Below are 26,379 nucleotides of genomic sequence, written 5' to 3'. Positions count from 1 at the left end.
GGTTATAAGAATGCTGGCTATCAGGAGACATTGGCTTGTTTTTATATCTCGATTTAAACGGCTCAGTGCGCAGCCAAGTTTCATTGTTACAGCTAAGATTCTGCTGGAACAGCATGCTCGGGGTCATAGTTATTGTAGTATCGGCGACGCCGACGCTGGCGGTCAAGTTTTATAACATTCCTCTAACGTACACTTTTGAAGCCCAATGCTTTTAGAATATGTTCACTGCTAGCTATCGCTTGAGAAGCTATAGAGTATGGCAGAAAACTAAGTTCGCTGAGCAAGAACACAGCAGAGAGGGTGATAAAATAAGTCCGGAACAGCGGAGTAATTGCCCATGGCTAGGGTTTGTTAGTTCCACTTCAGTATACCTTTACAAGGGTTGCATGCGCCGAGCCTACCCCTTCACCGCAAAGATGAGGCCGAACAGAAAATCGTACGACTACTTACTAGCAACCTTTTTCTCCTAATGTTAAGATCTTTTACTGCCCCATATAGAGCAAAAAATTATGCAATTCCATTTTCCCCTTCGAATATTGATCCACTTACGACTACACATAACCTTGGGGCTTTCGACACAATTAGATCCTTGTCTTGGCACGATCCTTGGCAGCTTCGTGGCGAGATCGTAGCTGGGGACCATGCTCAGCACTAATGCAAGAATGAAAGAAGCTCAACAAGAGGTAGTCAGAGAGCCCTTCAACCTCAGAAAAAATTTCACCAACACGCATATATTGGCATTAGTTTAAAGTTAATAGACAAATCTGCCTCTAGAACTGGAGTGCTTGGATGCCCTTTTAATATTACATTCTTGTTCGCCTGACATAGCAAACGCTTACTTATCTTGAACTCTTAACATACTCTTAAATAAGCAATTACGCGCTAGTCCTATTTAAAATGATTCTCGTTTAAGTTTACGTGGAGGTTAGCATTTGCGTAGTATTAGGTTATCAAGCCTGAGTCGGCTCATTTGCAGTAATTTTGTGACCCGTTTGGGATGTTTGGGTTCACAGGTCCTCACAAAAGTCATAAGATGTATGCAATCACAAACGCAGCAATTGTCATCCCATTAAGGTAAAATGTTCCGACAGCCACAACTCGGAAAATTTCCCACACAGCAAGAGACAACCCCTCCAAGGCATTCAACCCCGCTGCATCTCTAATTGTCAGACATGTTGTCTAGAACAACACGCTGTTCTTCCATGCCAATTCCGAGCCAAGTGCGTGTGCTTTAACATAGCCCGATTTAAATCCGCTAGAATACTCCAGAGGACCACTATGGACAAGCCTGCCGTGGCGCCCGGGGGCGGGCTTGCAGCTCGGGGGGGTCACGGAAAAACTCGGAGGGGTCACAAAGTTCAACGGGGTCACAACCTTTCTAACCACGCTCAACTTGTGACCCCGCTGAGCTTTATGCATATGCAGCGCATATGCAAATAATTTTTGTTTAGAATTTAAAGCATTAAATAAATAAATTCTATAACGCTGAAGTTGCATATGCCTTGCATATGCTTCCTACTAACTAGAGTATTAATGTAGCTACATTTAAATTAAGCGACCATATGCACCGAATATGCGGTGCATATGCTCGGTATATGCACGTGTACAGCTGCAAAATCCTATAGCAAATAAACACTGGCATAAAGTGAGCTAAACAGCTTGGTTATGGAGCATATGCGCAGCATATGCTAAGCTTATACATATACCTAGCACAGCCTATCTTTCCATAGAATAGTGTTTGCATATGCTAAGCATACACAAACATCTAGTGTAGCCCACCTTATATAGAACTGGTACATTATATATGTTAAGCATATACTAAGCATATGCAATATGTATACACAGCCTATACTAATATCGTAAGAGTATATATTAGATTTGGGTTAACTAGATTCTTAGTGTATAGTATATATATACTCTATACGCCTAATAAGGTAGGCTGTGCTATAGTTCTATATATACTAAGCATATACTTAGCATATGCCTATATTATTACTTATTAACAAGTTATTTAACTACTGCAATATAGGTATCTTATATTGCATAAGTTAAGCATAAGTTAAGCATATGCTAAGCATATACTTAACTTATGCTTAGCATATTACTTTTATAAGGTGGGCTGCGCTACATATTTAGTGTATACTCTGTGTATGCTAAGCATATACCTAGCATATGCCTAACACATACACTATTAACAAGCCGTTTAACTACCGCGATATATTCTCGTGGGTATATGCATATACTTAGCATATGCACCGCATATTTGATGCATACGGTCGCTAAAGGCAAATTGTGGCTACTGATGCGCGTTCTGTATGGGTAAAAGTGTGACCCCGCCGACCTTTTTCCGGCGCTCCATCGGTGACCCCGTTCAACTTTCGCCGACCCCCATCGGTGACCCCTTTCAACTTTTCCGTGACCCCCCCGAGCTGCACCCCGCCCGGGGGCGCGTCATCGGTGTCGACCCCGCGTCGTCTTCCGGGTCGTTTATAGGGGTGTCGCGACGGCACTTATTGTCGCGAGGTAGTGACTGGACCCTCTCTTCTTCCTCCTTTACCTAATACTTCATCCCACCTTAACGCCTACATCCATTAAGCGCACCATTGATCTTACACCTCACAATCACTCAGTATGCCCGCCGATACCGTTGGAAAGGTACCTCATACCCCGCTAGCTCATCCCTATCCTCAAAGAAAGAAAAGGCCTACGTCACGTCCACATACTGACATCTTCCTCTCTCTCTAGACAATCACTTGCAAGGTACGGTTCACCTCATGCTTATCCTCTATGGAATATATCCTGCTCATCCGATACTAATTGACATGCTATAGGCGGCTGTCGCGTGGGAGGCTGGCAAGGATCTTACAATCGAGGACATCGAGGTCGCGCCGCCTAAAGCACATGAGGTCCGCATTGAGATCTACTATACCGGCGTATGTCACACAGGTCAGAGAGCAACCCAGAAAGATGATAAAAAGCATCGGCGGATAAATGGATGAATTGGATCGGCAGAATAAGAATTGACGCAGATGCACAGATGCATACACGCTCTCGGGCAAGGACCCTGAGGGTGCCTTCCCCATAGTTCTTGGGCATGAAGGTGCAGGAATAGTAGAGAGTGTTGGTGAAGGAGTCACATCAGTGAAACCTGGGGACCATGTCGTTGCGCTTTAGTATGTGACGTTTGCTCTGGAATTTCTTCTCTTTGCTAGTCTCTACATACTCAACCACCCTACTCTTTACAGACCTGGCTAACAATCATACAGCACTCCTGAATGCCGCGAATGCAAGTTTTGTTTATCTGGCAAGACCAACCTATGCGGGAAGATTCGCGCCACGCAAGGAAAAGGCGTAATGCCTGACGGAACCTCGCGTTTCAAATGCAAAGGCGAAGATCTTCTGCACTTTATGGGCACCTCAACCTTTTCACAATACACTGTCGTGGCCGACATCTCTGTCGTTGCGATTACCGACAAAGCCCCTATGGACCGCACGTGTCTGCTTGGTTGCGGTATCACAACTGGTTATGGTGCCGCTGTTATCACGGCAGGCAAGGGGGGTATTGAGAAAGGCGCCAATGTCGCTGTTTTCGGCGCTGGCTGTGTCGGTCTTAGTGTCATCCAAGGAGCCGTGAAGAACGGGGCTGGCAAGATCATTGTAGTGGATGTGAACGATTCCAAGGAGGAATGGGCGAAGAAGTTCGGCGCAACGGACTTCGTTAACCCGACTAAGATCGTACCGCAGAGCATTCAGGAAAAGCTGATTGAGATGACAGATGGTGGCTGCGACTACACATTTGATTGTACTGGTAATGTGCATGTTATGCGAAGTGCGCTTGAGGCGTGTCATAAAGGATGGGGAGAGAGTATCATCATTGGAGTCGCGGCAGCAGGACAAGAGATCAGCACGAGACGTGAGTTACCACTTCCAAGGATATTCCCAACCACTCTATCTACCAGCAAATACTCTCTTTCTACTATCTGTATTAGTTTTGTGCTACCCCGAACTCCTACTCCTGCCATCCCCAAGTTCTAGTTATTTTCTTCCCAATATGAAACCTGACTAACATCATATCCAGCATTCCAACTCGTCACTGGCCGTGTATGGAAAGGATGCGCCTTCGGCGGGGTTAAGGGCCGCACACAGCTTCCAGACCTTGTGCAAGACTACATGGACGGAAAATTGAAGGTTGACGAGTTCATTACCCACCGTCAACTGCTCGACAATATCAACCAAGCTTTCGCAGATATGAAGGCTGGTGATTGTATCAGGTGTGTGGTCAACATGAGGGAAGGTTAATCGCAAGAACGGGTTTGTAAGGGGGGTTGATGGAATGGAGTTGAGAGAAGCTGAGCAAGGAGTTGAGAAGAAGGTAATGACAGATTGAGGGGAGTTTGAGGTTGGTGGAGCTTGGATTGACTACAGGATGGCACATTCCGACTAAACCGGCACTCGATGTATACAATGAGAAGTGAACCGTTTCTTAGGTCGCCGCTTTTCACATAGAAACTGGATAGGCGAATGCTAAAAGCATGTTTTGCACACCCTCTCCATTTCTTTTGGATACTAGTGTCTGTTGATCAATGGTAAAACCTCAGGCGACCTTGAAACCTCAACGGATAAATCTAAATGCATGGGATTCTCTAATTCGTTTTCCTTGGTAGCTAATGGCATTAACCTGAATTTACATTGAATTTCCATGAGACCTTGACGCCAAATGCTGCGCATAATGGCGCCGCGTCAAGGCGGTGGAAGATCTGGCATGGTATTTTCATGGGCCGTGGCGGATGTGGCACGATGGAAGATTTCTTGTGTCAGAATGAGCTGCTCAAGGTGGCCGTACGAAGTGGTGAAATTTGCCCTTCGATGGTGGTATTGGTCTCATTATCATGGCATTGGTGCTGATGTTTTTAAGCACGTGAGACTATTCCGTGCTTGGCGCACCTATATAATTGCCCTCTTTGGGTTTAGCCAAGGGGCGAACTTTCGATAGAACCACGGAGGTCACAGCAACACCATTGACATGCTTTCCAAGGCTAGCGCCAGCACTTCGCAATTAGATGTAATGCAAACCTTAGGACCTAGCACGTCATTTTTCCTGCGAGGTGCTTCGTCAGCTCCTGAATCGCTTTGTGAATGGTCTCCGCATTATACTCCTGAGGCTGTTTCTCCACACGCTAGAACATTTAAGACTTTCAGGGATCAGAGCAATGACGTATATGCCAGGAATTCGGCACCCGGATTACCTACCTGGCGTGGTGGCGGAAGTGGGCGGAACACCATTGGTAGGCCAGATGGTCTGCCCCACATCTTGGGACAGCAACGGTCAGCCCTAGTGTTCAGTAGACCCAAGATCTTGCGAAAAGTTTCATTTTGTAGTGTTTGATACCTTTGTCACTTGAAATGAAAGAGATGCCGTCGTGTCGCGGTTTGGAATGGTCTTCATCCGTTGTTTGCGCTCGAGAAGATACATTCTTGTCGTACTAGTTCACTATCTGCTCGATTTTCACCAAGACGAGCTTCCTCTCTTTCCTTTTGTTCCTATTTGCCAAATTATGAGCTTCCTTTCGCAGTGATCAGTGTAAGTTTCCGCCCCCCCAAAGACCACGATGTAACACTGTATCCTGCTTTACACGCGTGATCGCCTGTCGAGGATGGTTGTTCTCATCCGCCCTCTTCCGCTGGTAATATCTTGACAGCGAATATTATTCTAATTCGCTGCCCCCACCCGCGTGCGACCTCGTGGTCAGTGAGGTTTTGCAGGGCCCTGTCTGGGGCCTCTAGGAGGAAGACCACAATTGCCGAATAGCCACCAGGGTCTCCATATATCATGTTAGTGATGGTACGCGGAGAACGAATGTCTGGCATTTCCCCACACGCCTTAATCTGAATCAACCACATTTGGCTGCTTTCAGAATGAAGCTATTTGATCCGTTATCCAGTTGGAAGGCTCGCCATAATGCTGTCAATGGCAATGGGGCATCTTCATCTTCATCTGAGAAGCATGAAGGGTACGATGACAGCCCACTGCCACGTCTGACCTGGGCGTCCTTCAGCATGGGCATCCTCGTCTCAATGGTACTTTTCTCGTATTGACCAGCCATTGCCCCGTCTTACTAACTATTCTCAGGGTGGTTTCATCTTTGGTTATGATACTGGTCAGATCTCCGGCTTCTTGGGGATGGAAGACTTCCTCAATCGTTTTGGCCAACATCACGCCGATGGTACCGCTTACTTTAGTAATGTCCGATCTGGACTAATTGTCGCTCTGGTAAGTAACTCTCTGCGAATCTCAGTACCTCTAGATATGCTAACGCCTTAAAGCTATCAATCGGTACCTTATTTGGTGCTTTGATTGCTGCCCCAATTGCAGACAGGATTGGCCGTAAAATCTCCATCATGTTCTGGTGCTGCATCTTCTCCGTAGGCATGATCGTCCAGATCTCAGCAACTCACAAATGGTACCAGATCATGTTGGGACGATTTGTTGCTGGCTTTGGTGTCGGCGCTCTCTCCCTCCTGGTCCCCATGTATCAAGCCGAAACTGCTCCTCGCCATATACGTGGTGCCCTGATCAGGTTCGCACCTACTAGCTAATTTCCAATGCTACGCCTATATACTAACTTGTTTTTAGCACATACCAGCTCATGATCACATTCGGCATCTTTCTTGCCGCAGTCTTTAATTACGCAGCGGAAAGACACCAGAAAGGCAAAAAGGCCTCATGGCAAATCACTATGGGTCTCTCCTTCGTCTTCGCTGCCATCCTCGGTGTAGGTATCGTGTTCTTTCCTGAAACGCCTCGTTACAACTATCGCAAAGGCAAAATCGACAAAGCCAAGCAAACCATGACGCATATCTATGGTGTGTCAGACAACCACTATAGCGTGCACTATGAGCTGGAAGAAATTCGCGTCAAGCTCGAAGCCGAGTCCGCTAAAGGTAGCTCATGGCAAGAATGGTACTCGATGTTCTTCGCGCCCAAGATGGCGTACCGCATCGCTCTAGGCATGGGTTTGCAAATGTTCCAGCAACTGACTGGCGCAAACTATTTCTTCTACTATGGTACTGTGATTTTCGAAGGCACGGGCATCAACAACAGCTTCGTAACGCAGATGATCCTGAATGGCATCAACTTCGGCACGACCTTCTACGGCCTGTACATCGTAGAGCACTACGGGCGCCGCAAGTCGCTGATGGCCGGGTCCGCATGGATGTTCATCTGCTTCATGATCTTCGCGTCCGTAGGCCACTTCTCGCTCGACCGCGAAACACCAAATAACACGCCCAAATCGGCGCGCGCCATGATCGTCTTCGCGTGCTTCTTCATCTTCGGCTTCGCGACCACCTGGGGCCCCATGATCTGGACTATTTGCGGCGAGCTGTATCCGTCTCGCTACAGGGCCAAGGGCATGGCGCTTTCGACCGCCTCGAACTGGCTCTGGAACTTCCTGCTCGCTTTCTTCACGCCCTTCATTACCGGTGACATCGATTTCAGGTACGGGTACGTCTTTGCGGCCTGCAATGTGCTGGCTGGAATCGCCATTTACTTCTTCGTCATCGAGGGGCAAGGCCGCACGCTTGAGGAGATCGATACCATGTATCTCATGGATGTCAAACCGTGGGAGAGTAGCAAGTGGGTTGTTCCGCCTCTCGAACAGATGAGCGGGAAGCTGAGGCAGAATATCGAGGAAGCAAATCCCGAGAAGGCGATTGAACGCGGGCTTAACGGGAGAGGCGAAGGCAGCGTAACGGGAGCTGAGGAGGCGGGGGCGGAACGTAAAGAGGAGTAGGTAGAGAACTGGTTAAAGCAAGGACAGAGTCCTTAGTTATAGACTGCCACTGTGATGTCGATAGAGTTATATGCTACATTTTTATGTAATAATAATGATCTTATTTAATTCACTTAACAAGGTTCAAGAAATCAAACATGAAAGGAGATTAAATATAGTCCTTCCTAGGTGAAGACAGTGTTATAGGTAGCGGATTGTGGAATTCATGACTAGAACACAGCACAGTTTACCCCATGAGGGTTCTTTCACCGAGCCTTTTTAATATAGTTCGACTACTGACAGCTGGATTCGCCTCTCTGCAGACACGGAAACACGCATTTGGAGGAAAGTTCCTGGGCCTTTCATTTAGTGATAATAGTAATGATATAGCCAAGAACGCTGCGAGGTTCTTTCCAGAGTACTTTCGGGCTGTCTCAGCACAGGAGACATCGAGAAACTTTCAACCATCTCAATGTATTTGGCAATGCCCTTCCCTCTAAGTTATATCACGCTAAAAAAAAGACGATAAAAGCCTGTGATTTCCTAACAAAACGCCAATCCCATAAATCCCCCAGGTAAATATTCGGATTCTATGCAGCATGATTCTCTTTCCACCTCTTTACTCTGCTCTTGATATCTCCTTCACTTTGTTGCATTGGATTTAGCTTTCGATCCCGAAACATGGCTCCATAATTATCTCCATACTTCTCAACAAGCCTCTGTATCCATTCTTGCTCCCTCGCACTCTGCTTTCGTGGAGCCTTTCTTACACCGGATAATGCCTGCGCTTCTAGCTGTTGTACAACTGTTGTAGCAGGAGTTCCGGCGGGTACATTCGCAAAGCCAGTCCATTCTTCTGGATCAGAGTCTTCAAGGTCGTTCAATGGATCATTGAGCGGATTAGGTTTCTTTGAAGCGTTGGGAACGTCAAGGACGCGGAGGATTTTGCCAGTGATAGGATCTCTTTCAACACGCGCGTCTAGTGGAGTAAAGGTTTTTGGTGCGGCAGAGGGTATGTGGAATTTGTCTGAGATATTGGTAGAGGTATTGGTGGGTTCGGAAGTGGGAGTGGTGGGGGTGAGTGCCGTCTTTTCAGTGCCGCCAGTTGCATGATTGAGCTTCGCGGATAGGCCAAGACGACGGTAGTTCTGAGACAGTGTCTCTGTTTGGTTCCTGTTTAGTGACACAGTGGTTAGCTGAAATATTTAGTGTTGGTAGAAATGCGCTGGTGAAGGGGTTGAAGACGGACCAATTTGCGGCGATAATAGGATTGTTGAGTATCTTCTTCTTCGACTTAGGCTTACGCTGTACTTTTGCAATTGAAGAGCGATTCTTCTTCTTCTGAAGTTCGCGGCCCATGNTTAGTGGTATCGCTCGAGAATCAAGACGTTGATGGGAGGAAAATAGTTTAAGTTATTTGGAAAGTTTGCAACACGAAATCTTGGCATCTTCGCTTCCTCAGCCCTACGCCAACTTAATTGAACGACTTCTTTAACCTCTGAGGATTACGCGTGTGCCGTCTCATATATTCGTATATAGTCGCAACAATGGCATCCAGGAGATCGTTGTTTCTCTGGGCAGTTTTTGCTGCTGTATTCTTTTATCAGGTTGCTGCCAGTGTCCCGAAGGAAGGCTGTGCATCAACGGGGGAGCCTACGCCTGGAGAGATAGAGGGCAAACTTCAGGTACAATTTATTATCTTTTTGCTTATTAGTAGTGCTCTACCAATGCCATTAAGGTACTCTTTGATATATCCTTGATACCCTGACCATCCATAGGATGTCGCATGCTAAATACCCCGTTCCTCCAAGCTTACACTTCACGATAGGAATGCCATCTTTTAAACAAGCATAAGCTCGCAACAAGCCCAACGACCTCGAGCCTAACTTCTAGAATATTTGCTATTCTCTTCCCAGGTAGCCCAGCCATCAATGCTCTTCTCGCAACACTCTACATCTCCGGCCCGCCCAATTTCCTTTTGATGTTTTGCCCTCCAAAAATTGACCCCTCCTCGTTGAGTGTAATGGTCGCATTTGCAGTGGGTGGGTTGCTTGGAGATACTCTTTTCCACCTCCTCCCTGAGATATTCCTAGGAGGGGATGAGCCGGAGCATGTGCGCTTTGTGATGGTTGAGCCTAATAAGAACTTGCTTTTGGGTGTGGCTATAATGGTCGGATTTGTAACTTTCGTGGCAATGGATAAAGGATTACGGATTGCTACAGGTGGAGAAGATATCCATGATCATGGACATGGACATGGACATGGACAATCCCACGGAAAGGCTGAGCTTGCGGAGAATACTTCTACGGGTGCTGAAGCTAGCGGGCTTGACATTAAAGGTATAAACGCGATTTCTTTATTGCGCTGAAGTTTTCCACCAGAGGCAGCGGGCCTTCTATTTTATTGAATGCACTACTAACAAAACAGCTTAGACAAATCCTTAGATTCCGTCCGTTCAAGAAAAGGTACCTCTGAAAATGGAACTCTTTCTCCAATTCCCGAAAAAGAAATAAATGCTAGTGTAAAGCTTGGTGGTTACCTAAACCTAATCGCTGACTTTACCCATAATATTACGGACGGATTGGCCTTGTCTTCTTCATTCTACGCAAGTCCCACGATCGGCGCAACGACAACTGTCGCAGTTTTCTTCCACGAGATTCCTCATGAAGTTGGCGATTTTGCCCTTCTAATCCAATCCGGGTTCTCTAAGCGTGCGGCTATGGGCGCTCAATTCATCACGGCTATCGGTGCCCTTCTCGGCACACTGATCGGTATCGCAGTTCAAGAGTTCGGAGGATCAAGCAATTCCAACACTGTGCAAGGTCCTGGACTCTTCGGCACTAGTCTCCAGTGGGGTGATATGCTGCTGCCATTCACTGCAGGGACATTTTTGTATGTTGGTACCGTGGCCGTGATACCGGAACTGCTGGAGACAGGCCCAGAGAGAGGGAAAGAATTGAAGAAAACTCTAACGCAGTTTTCGGCGATGTGTGTGGGGGCAGGAATTATGCTAGCGTAGGTTCCACCTTTGAATAATATATGCAATGCTAATCAAAATGTTCAGCATCTCGTGGTCTTAGAATTTTCCACATAGGGGCATAATCGAGAGACCAACCTTCCTCTCTCCATACATAAAATCAGATTGGAGAGCACAAAAGGCACTAGGTAGACTCTAGAAATTAAAGAACGGGATAAAGGGCTCAGGGGCTGTTCATATCCTTGCAATAAATACCTTTCTTTCAACCTCTATGTTCCGGTTTGATCATTCTAAACCCCAATCATCAATTCTTGCTCAAGGGGGCCGTTGTACCCCGCATAAAGCTATATAAAATCCAAACCGTATGCTCGGTATTCGTCATGCCGCCCTGCATGGATAAATTAGCCAAACTATTGTCAGTCCGGAGACGAATATCGAGGACTCATACATTGCCAACTTCGAGCATGTCAAGCTCATTCCAAGAACCTGGCTGACCTCTATCCATATATGAAGTTTTGGTGTTCTTTCGCATACCTAGGGAGCGGATGACGAAGAGCTTACTTGTAAAGATCTGGTGGCGGGTACAGGCAAGAGCAAAACTGGCTATCCCTTAACCCGTTGAGGCGCAACACCAAGCTGGCTCGTGCATGAACACCTGCATGAGATGTACAGTTCCCACACAAAGGATCGAACGAGAGCCTCTTATTGGCTGGATCCCTATCGATAACGTAGTGCCAGAAGCAACGGGTTAAGGGATACGAAGATCCGTTTCTGTGGAAAGCAAGCTGCTAATGACGGCCGAAACAGGGCATCGCATGCCGATTTGTGGGGAAGCACGGGGCAGCCGAGGGGCTTTGCATGGAAGGCTTGTCTTGATTCGACCGGGACTGTAGCAAACACTTCCGAACCAGCCATGCGCATACAAATAAACTCTCACGCTCCTGCAAGAGAAGACGCTACCACAGGCGGAGAATGCCCGCTGAGAATCCACCGAAGTTGGTTTCTCCGTCTGTGTTTGCTTTCAGAGCTTTGCAGAAACTCCGCATAGCTTTCATTAAGTTTTGTTTACATCTAAACTAGCCCTTGGACAGGTTGATGAATGCTGGCTGAAGTGTTGGGGAAGATGACCACCACAGCCTGACGCATTGTGGCGGCGTTTCCGCACCTCCCCGCATAAACCACTCTTCGCGCAATGTGCGGCCCGTGGCTTTGGAAGAAACCATGCCGTCGCGCCTCTGTGATTTGCCTTTTGCAGCATCACTGTTCTGAGACTGCGAGACATTAGTGATGGGCCGCTCGACCCTTGCATGCGCCTGGAAGCCTTCATATACCCCGACCGAGCACTTGGTTTTCGCAACTCACCACCATTTGCCATGCAAGCCCAACCAGCCGGCGTGATGCAAGACAACAAGTCCTTATCGCCAGCCGCCAAGCGGCCAGAACTTAACGGATACCCGCCTGATCGGAAGAGCCCTGTTAGGTACATCTCTGACCCCTACGACTATCCTCGCAAACGCACTTCCGTGGCCTGCGAAGTCTGCCGCGTGCGAAAGGTTCGGTGCGACGCCGGAAAGCCGGGCTGTGGGTCCTGCACCAAGCTTGGCGTAGCGTGCTCTTATGCCACTGCTCGCAATTGTAGGTGAGTATCACGCTCTGTAAACCAGTCGTTCTCTCTGTCGGCTGAGGTTCACTGCCGTTCATTTGGCTTTGGCCGCCACGATCGTGATGCTTCATATGTTTGTTCTACAGTGCCGTTACCCTGTACAGGGCTAACCACGCCTAGGCCAGAGCAAGACGCGGCCGGACTTTTTCTGAATAAACTGGATGCCCGACTGGATCGACTTGAGGCTAAGCTAGACCAGAGTCTCAATTCCAACCCTGCAGCTGCGTCCTTCAAACACGTGACTTCCCCCACCCCCGGACCCACGCCGCAACATCCTGAAACAATCCCACCGTCTGGCCCGGCGCCAACCGGTCCTCTCGGGTATGATCGCATAGGGCTGAACCTTGCGGCCTTCGCTCGACTGGAGGGACATGAGATTTCTCCCCTCCTTGAACCGTTTCAGTTTGATGAGAGTGAAGCTTTCCTTGTGCGTGAGATCGCGCAAGGCAAGCGTCTCTATCAAGCTGGTAATCCGGGCAATTTAGATCTCTCTCCTCGGTTATGCGCGAGGCTGCTACAAGCATTCGCCAGGAACGTGCTTACGTGGTTCCCCATATTCGACCAGGAATCGTTTTCCAAACTTGTAGCGAAGTCATGTACTGACCTATTTGATCAGTCTGATCCTGAGACGTGTCTAATCCTTTTAATGCTCAGTCTCGGAGATTTGTCAAAGGCAGATGACCTTACAAGTGACGACCCGTACGAGTTCCCCGGCCTTAACTATTTTCTGGCTGCCTCCAGGACCATGGACGCAACACTTGGCTACTCACTTCTTGAGACACAATGCCACGTCCTGATATCGTATGCAGCGACCTGTCATCCAGCGTGCTGCTCCTCTGCGACAAATGCTAATACTTCCCAGACTCTATCTACTTCTCTGCCTCCGCCCACTCCAAGCCTCCCACGCCATCTCCCTAGCGTCGAAGTCCGTCCTCACCCTTTTCGCGTTTCGGAATCATCTCAACTCCGATGCTCAACTGCGCGAGTGCTGCCACCGCGCTTATTGGGCTTGCTTCATTATTGAGTACGAGCTGAAAAATTACGTCGATTACGGAACGACGCCGCTGCTTCAAGTTCACGAGGTTGTCCCCCTCCCGTCCAGCTATTACGATGAGCCAAGCATGTTATGGTTCCTCGCCGCGATCTCTATGCGGCGCCTCTACACATATGCTCTTGAAAACGTTTGGAAGACGCCGCATGTTGTGTATGAGCCTAAGGTTATAGAAGTGCTACGAGAGCAGATGTCAACGTGGTACAACAGCCTGCCGCCCAACATTAAATTCCCAAAGGACACGGCTATGATATTGGATCCCCAAAAGGCTTTTCTGCGCTCGCAATACTTTGCCCTGCATTGGGTTATTGGTTGGCCCGCTGTCGTTCACATAGTCACTAAGGGACCGGATGATGGAAAGCAGCACGCTGATCTCTTAGCGTTCTCAAGCGAGGTCATTCATTATAGCATCGCTCATATTCTTTCATCGGAAAGTCTAGTGCAAGAGCGACACCCCTTGTTACTTGCAAATCTAGTTGGGCAAGTACTCATTTTTTCTGGCCCCTCGTCTTACAATGTTCTCACTCCGTCATATATGGCCCTCTTCAGTCCTACTCCTCCTGACCCCTAGACTGACATTATCTTCTGTCGATAGCATGTGGTGCTCCACGATGCTGTTGGTTACTATTTACCGCGCTCCCGCCCTCGAACCCGTCCAAAATCCGGGCACACCTGCTGCCATCCTGAAAGGCCACGCTATGCTGTCCACCTGGGCCGCGAACCCCAGCGTCGCCAGCAATGTCCGCCGGCTCGAGGAGGAGATGATCCGCAAGGGTCTTCGGACAACTCAGGAAAGTACGAAGCGGCAGAGGAGATGAACCGGCGAGCGCTGGAGGGATATGAGAAGGGGCTGGGGAAAGAGCACCCCGACACGCTGACGAGCATCTATTGCCTTGCGTGCTTACTACACCAGTAGAAGCGCTATAAAGACGCCTTACCGCTCTATTATAAGGTATATGCTGGTTATCAGAAAACACTTGGACTGGATCATCCAACTAACCAGACCTGTTTGGACCATTGCACTTCACTTCGGCAATTGGCGGGTTCGTAGATAACGTCGTCTTATTATCATTCGTTTTCTAATCTATATAACATTGTAATTAAGGTGCCCGCTATACATTCAGCTGGTTGTATAAGCAAAGCTCTTCAGGTAAGCGTGTCTCTTCTATCCCTTAACCGTCAGGACCGAATTAAGGTAGGTCCGTGCACGAACATCAGGATCAAAACAACGCGTGTATCTACATAGAATCCAATCATCAATTACACCACCACTATGCCTTCTAATCGTGCTAGAATTGATGCAGACCTTGTTCCAAAGACTCAATACAATATACCCCCAAATAAGACCGCCAAAAAGCCTCCCCCTAAGCCATAGCCTCTACCCACATTTAAGCATCTCTATATTAACGATTGGAGCAACTATAGCTTATTAGATCTTCCTTCTAACGTTGATCTACACGGTCCTTTTGGGCTATTTAGTCTATTCTTTATGGATAAGATTATAGATAAGCTTATAGAGTGGACGAACGAGCACGCGGAGCTTTATCTACTAGATAAGGAAAAGGAATTGTTGATTTGGTAGGTCGCTGAGCTAAAGCTTGTATATTGCTTATTTTCTATATAGGTGGTTAAAGAGATTTCAAGAAACTTCGACCGGCGGTCGAAGTTGTTTAATTGGTCAGATTCCTGCCAAGAGGTTTCTCCTGTAAGTCTTATTACAAAGAATTATCTACAAGATAACTACCCGGAAGTAATAAATTATAACGCTTTAAGGGTTGCAGTAAAGGATGCATGGGAGAAGGTTAGAAGGCACGAGTTTGAAGAGCTAATTAGTAGTATACCGGCGCGCTGTCAAGCTGTAATTAATGCGGAAGGGCGATTTACAAAGTATTAGATAGAATACTCTACGGAAGTGGTTTTGAAGTCGTGTTTTTGATGTTGTGAGGCCTACTACCCGATTAGGTTAAGTGAGGCATGCCCCTGCTAGTGCTATTACAAAACTTAACCGCTGTACCTCCGTATGCACAGACCAATGTCTTGGCATTGTACGAGGGTACAGTAATACGATATGGGGTACGAATTCGTATATATACGATAACCTCTACATTACGATCTACCCTTAATCAAGCCTTTTTTGGTGTAATATTACGATAATCTGACTTTTGGCAATATCGTTAAGCACCTACCACCAATATCGGTATAACCGGTAGAGAATTTGTATGGGAGAGGGCCCTATTTAGCCCGCGAGGTAGACATCCTAAGCCTTTTTGGGTATTAAGCTCCTTTTTTTCCTACTTATTCACCCAACACGTGACTCTTGATATAACAATACCATTGGTATTACGATACGCTCGGCCGAACAAACGGTATCGTACTAAAGAGATTTTACTGTAACATGAACGGGTCAGACGGCCCTCCCTGCTAGTATGTTATCAAAATAAGCGAACCTTTGCAAAATGGTTGGGCTGTATTATTCTGCTAGCACACGCAGGGAGGGCCGTCTGACCCGTTTGTGTTACCCCCTTGTACCGGCCGCTTAGCGAGCAGATGAGTAATCTTGCCGTATAGGGTAAATACATGGGCGCACGGCTGGCCCAATGGGCCAATGGTAGCGGCTCAATCAGCGGGTAAGCTTGTCTCACTAGTTAGAAGAAGTTAGCGTCAGCAACGTCTCCTGCATGCTCACCGTAAAACGCCAAGGTAACACGTATCTCGGGGGCCATTTTCATGCTACTTGAAGATGCATTCACCTTGCCTTTGGCTACTTTTTGCAGCTCTGTTTAATCACCAATTCTAATCATGTGGTGTCAATTAAGCTTGGGTGCTACGGCACTACTTAGCCTAAGCGGCTGTATTAGGGCCGAATACACCGAACCCGCCGGATTTGACCCCCAACAAGCTCTTGTGGAACGAGGTATCAATTTCGAGGGCTACTTAGATGATCAGCAGCAATTGCTTAGCAATAACAACACCTGCACCTCAGCAGTGAGTCTCCAATATATCTTACTATATTAATTACTTCTGACCTTTTTACAGTGTTCAAAGCTCTCTTCCGTATTCGAAGGCCAAATCACCCATCAAGGTTCGCCAGAACATGAGCTTTGGACCAATCAGTTCTGGTCGCAGCAGCAAAGCGCGGCGAAACCTTCTTGCATTTTCCAGCCCAAGACTTCTTCTGATATATCTGCGGTTGTACTCTTATCACGTTGGTCAAAGTGCCCGTTCGCAGTAAAGAGCGGGGGCCACGCTGCTTTTGCTGGCGCCTCTAATCTTGATGGTGGTATCACGATCGACTTGTCTTCAATGAATGCCATTGAGCTCACGCCAGACCAGAAAATAGCGAAAATAGGCCCAGGAAATATTTGGTACAATGTTTACTCTGCTTTGGAGAAGTTAGGCTTAACTGTAGTTGGTGGGCGCGTTGCGGATATTGGCGTCGGAGGACTAACCCTTGGAGGCGAGATCACTGCCGTGTTTAGACTAGTCTTACTGGCTAACTCTGAGGCAGGCGGTATATCGTTTTTCTCCGGCGCGTATGGCTGGGGTTGTGATAATGTCGTCAACTACGAGGTATGTAATGCAGCCTAATGGTTTCCTTGACCTGTCCCCTAAAGGCCTATCAGGTTGTCATCGCTAGTGGTGAGATTCTCAATGTCAATTATACTTCCTATCCGGATCTTTACTGGGCACTCCGAGGCGGTGGTAATAATTTCGGTATCGTGACACGTTTTGACATGGAGACGTATCCGCAAGGAGACTTATGGGCCGGCAGTCGGACATATGACCTAAAAAACCACAGCCAAGCTCTCATCAACGCCTTCGTCAATTTTGGAAACAACCCAGACGACCTTGCGGCAACCTGGGTCGCCTTTGTTCATTATCAAGGAGATTTCTTGGTCAGCACAAGTCTAGTGTATCACCAACCTATCGTCGACCCACCTATCTTTGATGAATTCAAGGCAATTCCCTCTCTCGCCGATTCCACTAAAGTCCGAAGTCTCTCGGACGTAACCGTCGAGATCAATGCCACCGCTCCGAAACATATGCGGGAGATGTATTGGACCCATACCTTCAAACTGGATGCAAAATTGGCCAACTTCATGGTAGAAACGTTTCTTGAGGAGATTGAACCAGTCAAAGATACTCTAGGATATTTACCTGCGCCGGTACTACAAGTCATGACGAAGACCGCATTATCCCGCATGACCAAGAACGGTGGTAATCCCTTACCGGTCACTGTTGAGGAAGGCCCTTATATGAACCTCATCTTCGCCACTATGTGGATGAACGAGGAGGATGATGAGGCAATCATTGGCACCACCGCAAGAGTGATGGAGAAGGTGGTCGCGAAGGCCAAAGAGTGGGGCGTGTATAATGAGTACATCTATATGAATTATGCAAGTCAGTATCAGGATGTGCTTCGCAGTTATGGGGAAGAAAATTATGGCCGTCTAGTGAAAGTGGCTACTAAGTATGACCCTGCGAGAGTTTTCCAGGAGCTACAGCCAGGCTATTTCAAATTCGGAAGACCTCCAACAAAGGATGTGCCCGGTCTATAGAGATCATCTTTTGAAAGTGGTTATGAATGAGTCACTGGCATGGCTAGGTTAATTCTACTGTATACGGTACTTAAATAACACCATTACATCTACCGGCTATTCGGATATATGGATAAAGTCCTCAGGTCAACCCCTATCATTACCTCAACTATTAGTTGATTACATACGTTTTTAAACTGTTCAGCCACTGTTTTTAGCTGCGATTGCCTCGAAGGCTAAGGCTTACAAAAGCGATAAGCCGTCTCGAAGATTCTTCCTGTTGCCTAGGTGGTAGGCAGCAGGCGGCGCAGTACTAGTGTCGATGAGGCGGTCGCATCTCACTAACAATTCGCATTTCTGCAGTCTGTCTACCATTACCTTTACACTTAGCCATCTTCAAAGGCTTCGTCTTCGAAAAAATATCTAGCTGCGATGATTTAAACGCTTACGATAGACTTTCAAGCCCATCACGAGACCTTGCGGATGTCGGGCCTGCATGTTTGTTAGGTATTTTTGTTCTATTCTCTCCACACTAGAACGAAAGGTTAACGATGGGGCTTAAGCTGAAACTTGCGGTCATTCATACAAGGGGGCTACCTGAGCGGGCCAACTGCGCTCCCTGATAGTTTTAGTGGCATTATAATGATATCCTATGAAAATAGTGTACACACGGCTATAACGCCACTAAAACTAGCAAGGAGCGCGGTTGGCCCGCTCAGGTTGCCCCCTTGTAGTCAGCCACAGCAGTTCTCGCACCCCTTCGGTGTTTTCATTGGTGCTACACACCTGTAAGGCTCCCTCAGCTCTCGGCAGTGTCCAACACCGCCCGCAACCAACAATAGCAATGGCGAATCACAGAAAACAGTTCAGATGCTCTGAATCCGGATCTGCGGATATTCGGCTAGTTTCTATGGGTTTGGCCCTTTCAGCTGAGGTATTGGCAAGGCTGAGGCGTTGGCTCCGAGGCGAGGTCTGACGCGTTCTCCGGTTCGCGAAGCCGTCTCATAAAGTCGCTGGCCAATTGTGGGGAGCGGATTAATCTGCAGCCTGCCAGAATCAACAAAATTAGGAGTTCAAGAAAAAAAGGCAAACTCCCATGCCGAAGTAGCCTCAGGTCAGGTAAACATGGCTTTCAGCCTCCCCCATTCTCTCTTTTCTTGATGTAGCATCGCCACTAACGTAATTTCTCCCGCTGACGTTTCCGCAAATCTTATTTAAACTGCAAGGGCATCGTTCCCTTTTGACGTACTTTTCAAACCTCAACGGAAGATTCTTGAACAGGATGACCGAAGAGGAAAAGAATAATAGCCCGGCTATTCACCGATCGCAGTCTGGCTCTGATTTTCATTATCTAACTGCTCATTCAAATATTCCACACTCGTCAGCATCAACTAGTGCTAGAGGATCGAATAGCAACATACCTCAATACCCAGCTCCGCCCTCAGACACTGACGCGGAAGGCTCGCCCTCTAGAAAGGCAACTAGCGTTGTTCACTATGTTGAAGATATCAGAAAAACCAAGATAGGAAATTTCAGACCTGCGCTATATCGTGTTGGGGCTAGGACAGATGCTGAGCCGAAAGAAGTGGCCGTGGAGTTGTACTCTCCGTCATGTAGTGAAAAGGAGACCGAACTGATTGCAGACAGTATCATATTTGTGCCGGAAGCCAACCAGAATCCATACACGGCATGGCAAGATTCAAAGAAAGATAATTTTTGGCCTGAATTCGTTGGAAACCAGCTCCATAATTGCCGAGTCTGGAGCTACGGATACCACGGCGACTATAGCGACGAAGGTCCAATATCTACCGCGGCGACAATCCTAATCAACTCATACGCGGCCCAGAGACGGATGGACACAGTAACCCATGCTTATTTTCCGGCATTACTCTTTAAAATCGAAGCTAACACTGTCAGGCTGCTGGTGTCAAAGGCTTGTCCAGCACCCACCCAAGAATTATATTCATTGCTGTAGGCTTTGGCGGGGTTCTCGTCAAGAAAGTGAGTACTCCTATAAATTCTATCGTTTCAGCTATGCTAAATTAAGTAGGTTCTACTTGACTGTCTCAACTCTCAAAAGCCCGAGACTTGCTCATTCTGGTCATGCTGTACCGGCATTGTATTTATCGAAACTCCACATCTAGCTCATCAAAAGATGTTGCGTCGATTCGCTCGAGGCACCCGCTTCTATCCGAAATGCGTGCGGAAGAGACTGCAATTCAACCCGCAAGCCCTCCTTGAGGACACTGAGTCAATAAATGAGAAATTTCTACGGAAGCTACCTTCAATGCCTCCTACACTTTGTATTACTAACCAAATTAGAGTCTCAATCCTTGTATGCGATCAGTCAATCTATGTAAAATGAGTCTTACTGACGGCTGGTAGCGACTCGACAAGGCAAATGGAACTCTCTTATCCCGAAGGGAGCCTGGGGATAACCATCCTGTCCATGAACGCTCTAGAATGTGGCATAAGTGCATTTCTGATAGAGATGGCGTCTTTACGCAAATCAAGGACAAACTCGAAGCATGGAAAGAAGCAGAGCCGAGAACTAAACCATCTCACCCGAGTCTGGATAATACGAAAGATGCAGTTCGGCTACTCAGCCTTGGTAAGTCTTCTTAACTGATTGATCTACGCTTATCTAACGGTTTTTTGCAGATGGAGGTGGAGTCCGCGGACTTTGCAGCCTTCTCATTCTCGAAAGGATCATGCGGGAGATAGAGAGGATAGAAATTGAACAAGACCCAGGTTCGAGACATCGTGTTCGAATTCCAGCTGACTATTTTGACCTGGCCGGTGGTACAAGCACGGGAGGGTATGTCTGTCATGCCATCAATGCAGTTATAATGCTAAAATCTATGCAGATTGATATGCATAATGCTATTTCGACTAGTAAGTCATGCTGTAGAAGCATAACACAGTCGCTGACAAAGCCAAGCGGATGGATATCCAGAGTGCCATCGTTGAGTACAAACGCCTCTCCCCTGAGATATTCCGCCAAAGCCGCGCCCGCTTCATTGGAGGAAATATCGCAAAGGCGGCCGTGGGCAAGCCGTGGTTCAAAGGTAGAAGGTTAAAGCGGGGAGTTAGACGTATAGTAAATGAGCGCCTTCCCTACGACGAGAAGGATAGGCTAGGCGATAATGTCTCGGAAGCCACTCTTAAATCAGAACTTCCAGAGATTCAAGAAGGCACATGCAAGACGTACGGATCTTCTAATTGCTTTGGGTTCATTTATGACTGACTATATACTAGTTTTGTCGTAGCGCTGAAGAGGGAGGATCGATCGGCGGTACTGCTCCGAAGCTATACCGCGCCTGGTGAGAATGGTGCTGGATTCAATGATTGCAAAATTTGGCAGGCGGCGCGGGCAACATCAGCGGCTCCATTCTACTTCCCGACAGCAAAGATCGGTGAAACAAGGTTCTGGGACGGTGGGCTTGCGCATAACAATCCAATCCAAAGGGTATGGGATGAAGGGGAGCGGCTTTTCCCAGACAACCAAACTGCGTGCATCGTCAGCTTGGGCACAGGATGTCAAACAAGGCGGCCAGAAAAGACTTTTCTCCCCATCATAGGGAAAGGAAAAAGCATAATGAAAAACTTGACCGAAGTGGAGAGGGTTAACGACGAATTCGAAGAAGGAATGATCACGAAGAACAAGCCCTTCTATCGCTTCAACCCGAGCACTGGCGAAGACGAAATTGGCTTGGCAGAATACAAAAGACTTGGGGACTTAGAGACGTATACAAAGACTTACCTAGAAGATCCAGACGAAAAACAGAAAATCCATGAGTGCGCAAGGCGACTTGTACGCATTCAACAAGTTCCCGCCGACGAAGAAGTTGCTTTCAAAGCGGAGGCTGTTACTAGCGAGAACGAAACGACCCCAGGCGACCTAGGGGGTACCAAAAGACCAGGATTTCGGAGGAAGATGTGGAACCGGATTGGAAATTACTTTCGAAAATAGCGATGCTGCTTAATAGCTTCTGCCGCACTTTTCCTTAAATGCCTAGCGGGTTTTTCCTGGCCGTTCGAAACTTTTTCTGCTTTCACTTTCTGATAATACAAGGAATGCACATAATTACTAGGTATAATCTAAAGTCGAAGGCAAAGCCATAGAGATCCGCTTTAATCTGCAAAGTACATGATCTGAACGAAAGAAGTAGTTAAATCATCCTGCCTGGTAGCCTTATTAGGCACTTCCGCCGCGTCGCTAACCCCAGATGGGCCAAAGAAACCCTCGCCATCGCCTCAGACCTGCAGCTTTAGCCTCGCAGCTTTAGCCCTGCAGCCTCGCGTGCCCAGAGAGACAAAAGTTGTGGCCTCCAGCTTTGTCCAGAAGTTAGGTTGGCCAGTACTCCTTTCCTTTCTGCGAAAAATTTCTTAAAGCTGTGATTCCCCTTGGGTGGTTTCCTTCTCCTCTGCAGCAAGATGACATGAGGCAACCACACGTCGCGGAGCTTGTGGTCCGCTTCGTGGTATATCTAGCCTCGTGCCAGCATGTCGAATTACGTGCCATTGCAAGATCTAGGGACTTCAGCATCTTCATCCAAAAGCACTAGTTCTAATGTCCCTGTAATTTCGCCCGTTCCCGCTGTTCCCGCTCCCGTTGTTGCAGCGTCTCTGCCAGCCGCGTAGAACCACCGCCCCCTGGCTAACCGAAGTCTGCTTCGAACGTTACAACGAATCCGCACCGCCGGCCATGGTACAGAAGGCTGAATCCATGGACAAAAGCAAAGAAACTGAAGGAATTCCAGCTAAAAGTTGGGTCGAAGGAATGGCTCTGGGTGCAAGGAATCAGGATCCTTGCGTGTGCTTTAATCATCGCCATCTTTGTCTTCGGAGCTACGTCTGAGACATTTGGTCATGGCACACTTAACTTACTCGTATCGACATGGACACGCAATTGGCACTTCTGGACTTCTTCAACAAGCTGCTGGACATAATGGTCTAGTACAGCCTTGAAGATGGCATTCTTGTGCATTACATACTGGATGACTGCTTCCTCACCTTTGCAGGTATCCATTCGATAGACCTGGGCATGAAAGAGGAGCTTGTCAAGCCGTGGGTCGCCACTGCAAGCTATTTTAAAAGATGCACGCTATTTGGATGGCCAGGCACTGGTTGGGTTGGTCTCTTCCGCTTCCTTGCCTCCCTCGCGATCTCCGTTTGCGTATTGCTTCTCGGAGTGGGTATCAATACCCTAGGGATTCCAAAAGAGCGATGGTACCCAAATGCTGGCCCGTGGCATACAACGAAGGATATGAAGGAGATTACGACCACCTACACGCCGCAGATAACGCTCGAAAGTATCGACTGGTTAAACTACCAAGGACTAGCAGCTTCTTTCGACGACGGCGATCCATCTTGGGAGATGGCCGTTGCTCTTGCCAGCGCCTCAGTCCTGAGTAGTCTTTCTAGTATATCTTTAGCTTACACTCAGCATGCCGTGGGCTGGAATCATGAGCGCCGCGAGGTAGACTTCATCACCAGCCTCGACACGACCATCAACGGCTCAACTGCGCACACGACATCCCTCCAGTTCGCCTGGGTGTATTCAATGTTCAACGACCTCAGAACAACAGGCCCCTCGTTCGCCCGCAAGTCCATCGGCTGGACAGGCCAAATAAACATAACGATGGCGTTCTTGACCACAACCTGCACCCCCAACTCGACGCAGCAGAACTACACCGTCGGCAACCCGACCCCACTGCCAACCACCAGCATGCCCGCCACCCTAACCCTCGACATCGGCGGCGTGCCGCCCCAAAACTTCACCGGCGCAACCTGCACCTTGACCTTCCACCAAGGCCTCTTCCTCGTCGCGCCATGAGACGTCGCGCTCGCCGGCATGGACGCCTCGCTAGACGGCTACACGAGCGGGAAGCACAACACCCCGGTGCTGTTCGCGCCCTCCGCCGCCGACGCCGCCATCGTTGCGAATCTTGCCCTGCAGATCTAGAGCATCTTGCCCTACATGAGCGGGCTGTTCCCGCAGCGCGGCCTAGTGTAGCATCTCGTGCTCGTCGCTGAGCATCTGGGCGCGACGCAGCCAAACTTCACTTCTACGGCCGCGGCGCTGGCGCCGGTTGTCGGCGTCATGGCACAGCATTTGCTGAGCATCGGCGCGTGGGGCACCAGCGCGAGTAATGCGACGCTGACGATGTCGTATCCGGTGCGCTGGCAGCTGTATGGGTCTGGCCCGAGATTGCCGTGGGAGTGGGCGACGGCGGCAGTGCTGGTGGTTGTGCTTGACACTCTGGAGTAGGATCCGGAGACGGAGTTGGCGGGTATGCTGGCGCCTGCGAATGGGAGTGGGAGGATTGGAGCCCTAGAGGGGAGTGTGGGGGGTTGGGAAGAAAGGCGGAGAGTGCGACATTATATATGAGGAGGAAAGTTGGGAGGGAGGGAATCGAGATTACGGAGGTAGGTGGTGGTAGACCTGTGGGAAAGGATGAGAGGATCCTGTGTGAATTCCACCTATTATGTAATTAAGATGAATACGAAATAGACATGTACGTGTTTATGGCTCTCAATTTAAGTGCTTCGAGATATTTACAGAGCACAGCTCTTCCGAAAAATACTCATTACGCGCCCCTAACTAAAGCCGTGAGCGCTAGTGGTCCTGTCTGCGGGCCATGTATATTATGCTTGGACGAAATTATCTTCTAAGTTATGACATGATCTTTTGATAAAGGATGCTTCTTATTACTTTAGGTTGTTGGTTTAAAGATGGCCAAGAGACCCAGTGAGAAGTGTTCTAGCAATATTTGAACGACTTCTGAGTAAGATGTCAGTCTTTGGGCTCAAGCAGGGCGTTGTTTGCGTCGAATGAGGGTCGCGAATTGGTGCCAAGAACGACCTGTATTTGGCGCTAAACCTCTCTGGTCACATTTAGCACCATAAAAACACCAGGCTTACAGAGCAACAAGAGTTCTAAGTCCACTCATTATCAACAGGTTCTTAGAGATACAAACCAGCAGGTATGAGAATTCGAGATATAGTGTACTAAGTATGTTTCTACACAAGAAAATTATCCAAGCAACACAAGGGTAAAAATGCATCATCTGAGCCGTTAATACTATTAATTGGAGATATCTACAAGCAAGAAGTAGTTATTTGACGACGCCATACCACTCCAATATGCGCCGAGACCGCTCCAATACCTAAATTTACTTCACCGCCACAACAAGTTTGACGGACTGACATAACAATCTCTCCTAAGTTGGAATCCGATCATTCAACCATCACTACCACAGCCCAGCCAACTCCTCCCTACCCGCCAGAGACCGCCGTCACCTCCCTCCCCCTCAAAACCTCCAGCACCCCCTCCACCCCCGGAATCCGATACGGCAACTCCCCCGCAATATCCTCTACCAAATCACCGAACCGCTCCTCCGCCAACAGCGCCACGCGCCTCCTCGCCCCATTCCGCTGCACCGACAGATCCACCCTTGGAGCCAAGAAGTCCGGCCTCGCGACCCCAGCTCCCGCGGCACCACCCCGCGGCCCACCTTCAAAGCCGTCGTAGGCGCGCCGGAACACTTCATCGTTGACGTCCTCGTTGAGCTGCCGGAACTGGTCCCACACCAGGCGCGCCAGGCGCGGTTTGCGGGGCCGGCTGCGCACGCGGCTGCGCTGGTTGAGGTAGTTGGTGAAGCGCCAGTGGAAGAGCACGAGTTCGCTGATGTCGTCGCGCGTTAGGCCGCCCGTGTAGGGCGTGAGCTTTTGCAGCGCGACTTGCGCTTTGATTTGCTCTAAGATGTCGAGCGGTGCGGACGGCGGGTTGGAAGACGTGTCTGGGTCTGAGGAGGGCATGGGAGAGGCCGTTGGGATGGGAGGGGTTTGAGTGCGAGTTGGGTTAGACATTTGGATCTGGAGCTAATTGTTAGAGGCCAAGGGTTTGCCTGCGGGAGATATGGTAGTGGGGAGAAATGCGCGTACTAAACCTACTCATCTCTAAGAAATTCGTACCTACAAACACTCCCACAACCTAAAATCAATTGACACTTATTTTCGGTGGTAAAGTGGTAGATTTTTTTTCAATTACGGAGCGCAGGGCTCACGTATAGAAACGCACAAGTACACCTGAAGGTATATGGGTATACAGCAAGTCACCTCTAATAGAAACCGTCTGTGGATGTATTGATTAACTCTCTCTTTCCCCCTATTAACAGTAACTCAGCTGACCAGTTATCCAAGGACCGTAATGTAGTAAATGATAAGGAGGGCGAGTAGATATAATAGGGGGAGGCAGATTCCGCTTCGAAACACAGCCTCGCTATTGCTTTTCCGCCCAGAGTCAGGGGTAATTACCACAAACTAGAAAGCTAGTATGGTGTCCCCTATCCTTTACTTAATATCGATTCAGA

The 26,379-nt window shown here is 48.3% G+C and overlaps 10 protein-coding genes across 10 annotated transcripts; 8 read left to right on the top strand and 2 right to left on the bottom strand.

Moving 5' to 3' along the window:
* Positions 1 to 2,631: 2,631 nt before the first annotated feature.
* K441DRAFT_600384 (S-nitrosoglutathione reductase) lies at positions 2,632 to 4,672 on the top strand (the record flags this gene model as incomplete). Its single annotated transcript, XM_067645195.1, has 6 exons — positions 2,632 to 2,655; positions 2,746 to 2,760; positions 2,832 to 2,946; positions 3,038 to 3,173; positions 3,267 to 3,913; positions 4,079 to 4,672. The coding sequence occupies 6 exons, from the start codon at positions 2,632 to 2,634 to the stop codon at positions 4,297 to 4,299; spliced, it is 1,158 nt and encodes a 385-aa protein (XP_067510660.1). The 3' UTR covers positions 4,300 to 4,672.
* Positions 4,673 to 5,916: 1,244 nt separating this feature from the next.
* Positions 5,917 to 7,793, top strand: K441DRAFT_531655 (MFS monosaccharide transporter-like protein; the record flags this gene model as incomplete). Its single annotated transcript, XM_067642214.1, has 4 exons — positions 5,917 to 6,078; positions 6,131 to 6,271; positions 6,325 to 6,578; positions 6,635 to 7,793. The coding sequence occupies 4 exons, from the start codon at positions 5,917 to 5,919 to the stop codon at positions 7,791 to 7,793; spliced, it is 1,716 nt and encodes a 571-aa protein (XP_067510659.1).
* Positions 7,794 to 7,982: 189 nt separating this feature from the next.
* K441DRAFT_702152 (nucleolar protein 16) lies at positions 7,983 to 9,166 on the bottom strand. The gene is made up of 2 exons (XM_067653393.1): positions 9,022 to 9,166; positions 7,983 to 8,945 (listed from the first exon to the last, which is right to left on the bottom strand). Exons 1-2 carry the CDS (start codon positions 9,129 to 9,131, stop codon positions 8,363 to 8,365), a joined length of 693 nt encoding a protein of 230 aa, XP_067510658.1. The 5' UTR covers positions 9,132 to 9,166; the 3' UTR covers positions 7,983 to 8,362.
* A 105-nt stretch (positions 9,167 to 9,271) lies between these two features.
* Positions 9,272 to 11,142, top strand: K441DRAFT_650773 (Zinc/iron permease). The gene is made up of 4 exons (XM_067647094.1): positions 9,272 to 9,457; positions 9,601 to 10,111; positions 10,205 to 10,787; positions 10,837 to 11,142. Exons 1-4 carry the CDS (start codon positions 9,320 to 9,322, stop codon positions 10,850 to 10,852), a joined length of 1,248 nt encoding a protein of 415 aa, XP_067510657.1. The 5' UTR covers positions 9,272 to 9,319; the 3' UTR covers positions 10,853 to 11,142.
* A 980-nt stretch (positions 11,143 to 12,122) lies between these two features.
* K441DRAFT_672701 (uncharacterized protein) lies at positions 12,123 to 14,034 on the top strand (the record flags this gene model as incomplete). The annotated part of the gene is made up of 3 exons (XM_067650580.1): positions 12,123 to 12,384; positions 12,517 to 13,213; positions 13,275 to 14,034. 3 exons carry the CDS (start codon positions 12,123 to 12,125, stop codon positions 14,032 to 14,034), a joined length of 1,719 nt encoding a protein of 572 aa, XP_067510656.1.
* A 2,197-nt stretch (positions 14,035 to 16,231) lies between these two features.
* K441DRAFT_600371 (FAD-binding domain-containing protein) lies at positions 16,232 to 18,385 on the top strand. Its single transcript, XM_067645194.1, has 3 exons — positions 16,232 to 16,448; positions 16,500 to 17,033; positions 17,087 to 18,385. The coding sequence occupies exons 1-3, from the start codon at positions 16,263 to 16,265 to the stop codon at positions 18,020 to 18,022; spliced, it is 1,656 nt and encodes a 551-aa protein (XP_067510655.1). The 5' UTR covers positions 16,232 to 16,262; the 3' UTR covers positions 18,023 to 18,385.
* A 745-nt stretch (positions 18,386 to 19,130) lies between these two features.
* On the top strand, positions 19,131 to 20,142 carry K441DRAFT_12829 (uncharacterized protein). The gene is made up of 3 exons (XM_067640059.1): positions 19,131 to 19,597; positions 19,649 to 20,002; positions 20,052 to 20,142. The coding sequence occupies exons 1-2, from the start codon at positions 19,284 to 19,286 to the stop codon at positions 19,974 to 19,976; spliced, it is 642 nt and encodes a 213-aa protein (XP_067510654.1). The 5' UTR covers positions 19,131 to 19,283; the 3' UTR covers positions 19,977 to 20,002; positions 20,052 to 20,142.
* On the top strand, positions 19,882 to 22,214 carry K441DRAFT_12835 (FabD/lysophospholipase-like protein). Its single transcript, XM_067640061.1, has 7 exons — positions 19,882 to 20,002; positions 20,052 to 20,336; positions 20,387 to 20,612; positions 20,663 to 20,819; positions 20,869 to 20,896; positions 20,943 to 21,208; positions 21,260 to 22,214. Exons 2-7 carry the CDS (start codon positions 20,157 to 20,159, stop codon positions 21,972 to 21,974), a joined length of 1,572 nt encoding a protein of 523 aa, XP_067510653.1. The 5' UTR covers positions 19,882 to 20,002; positions 20,052 to 20,156; the 3' UTR covers positions 21,975 to 22,214.
* Positions 22,215 to 23,600: 1,386 nt separating this feature from the next.
* K441DRAFT_650769 (uncharacterized protein) lies at positions 23,601 to 23,943 on the top strand. Its single transcript, XM_067647093.1, has one exon. The coding sequence runs from the start codon at positions 23,646 to 23,648 to the stop codon at positions 23,838 to 23,840; it is 195 nt and encodes a 64-aa protein (XP_067510652.1). The 5' UTR covers positions 23,601 to 23,645; the 3' UTR covers positions 23,841 to 23,943.
* A 1,051-nt stretch (positions 23,944 to 24,994) lies between these two features.
* On the bottom strand, positions 24,995 to 26,295 carry K441DRAFT_12810 (uncharacterized protein). Its single transcript, XM_067640057.1, has 3 exons — positions 26,198 to 26,295; positions 25,961 to 26,141; positions 24,995 to 25,882 (listed from the first exon to the last, which is right to left on the bottom strand). The coding sequence occupies exon 3, from the start codon at positions 25,874 to 25,876 to the stop codon at positions 25,283 to 25,285; it is 594 nt and encodes a 197-aa protein (XP_067510651.1). The 5' UTR covers positions 25,877 to 25,882; positions 25,961 to 26,141; positions 26,198 to 26,295; the 3' UTR covers positions 24,995 to 25,282.
* Between the last annotated feature and the right edge of the window lie 84 nt (positions 26,296 to 26,379).

Source organism: Cenococcum geophilum (assembly GCF_001692895.1).
Source record: "Cenococcum geophilum 1.58 unplaced genomic scaffold K441scaffold_1, whole genome shotgun sequence".
Classification (NCBI taxonomy): Eukaryota; Fungi; Ascomycota; class Dothideomycetes; order Gloniales; family Gloniaceae; genus Cenococcum; species Cenococcum geophilum.
Note: the sequence above shows the minus strand (reverse complement) of the source record. Positions and strands in the feature narration are given on the sequence as shown.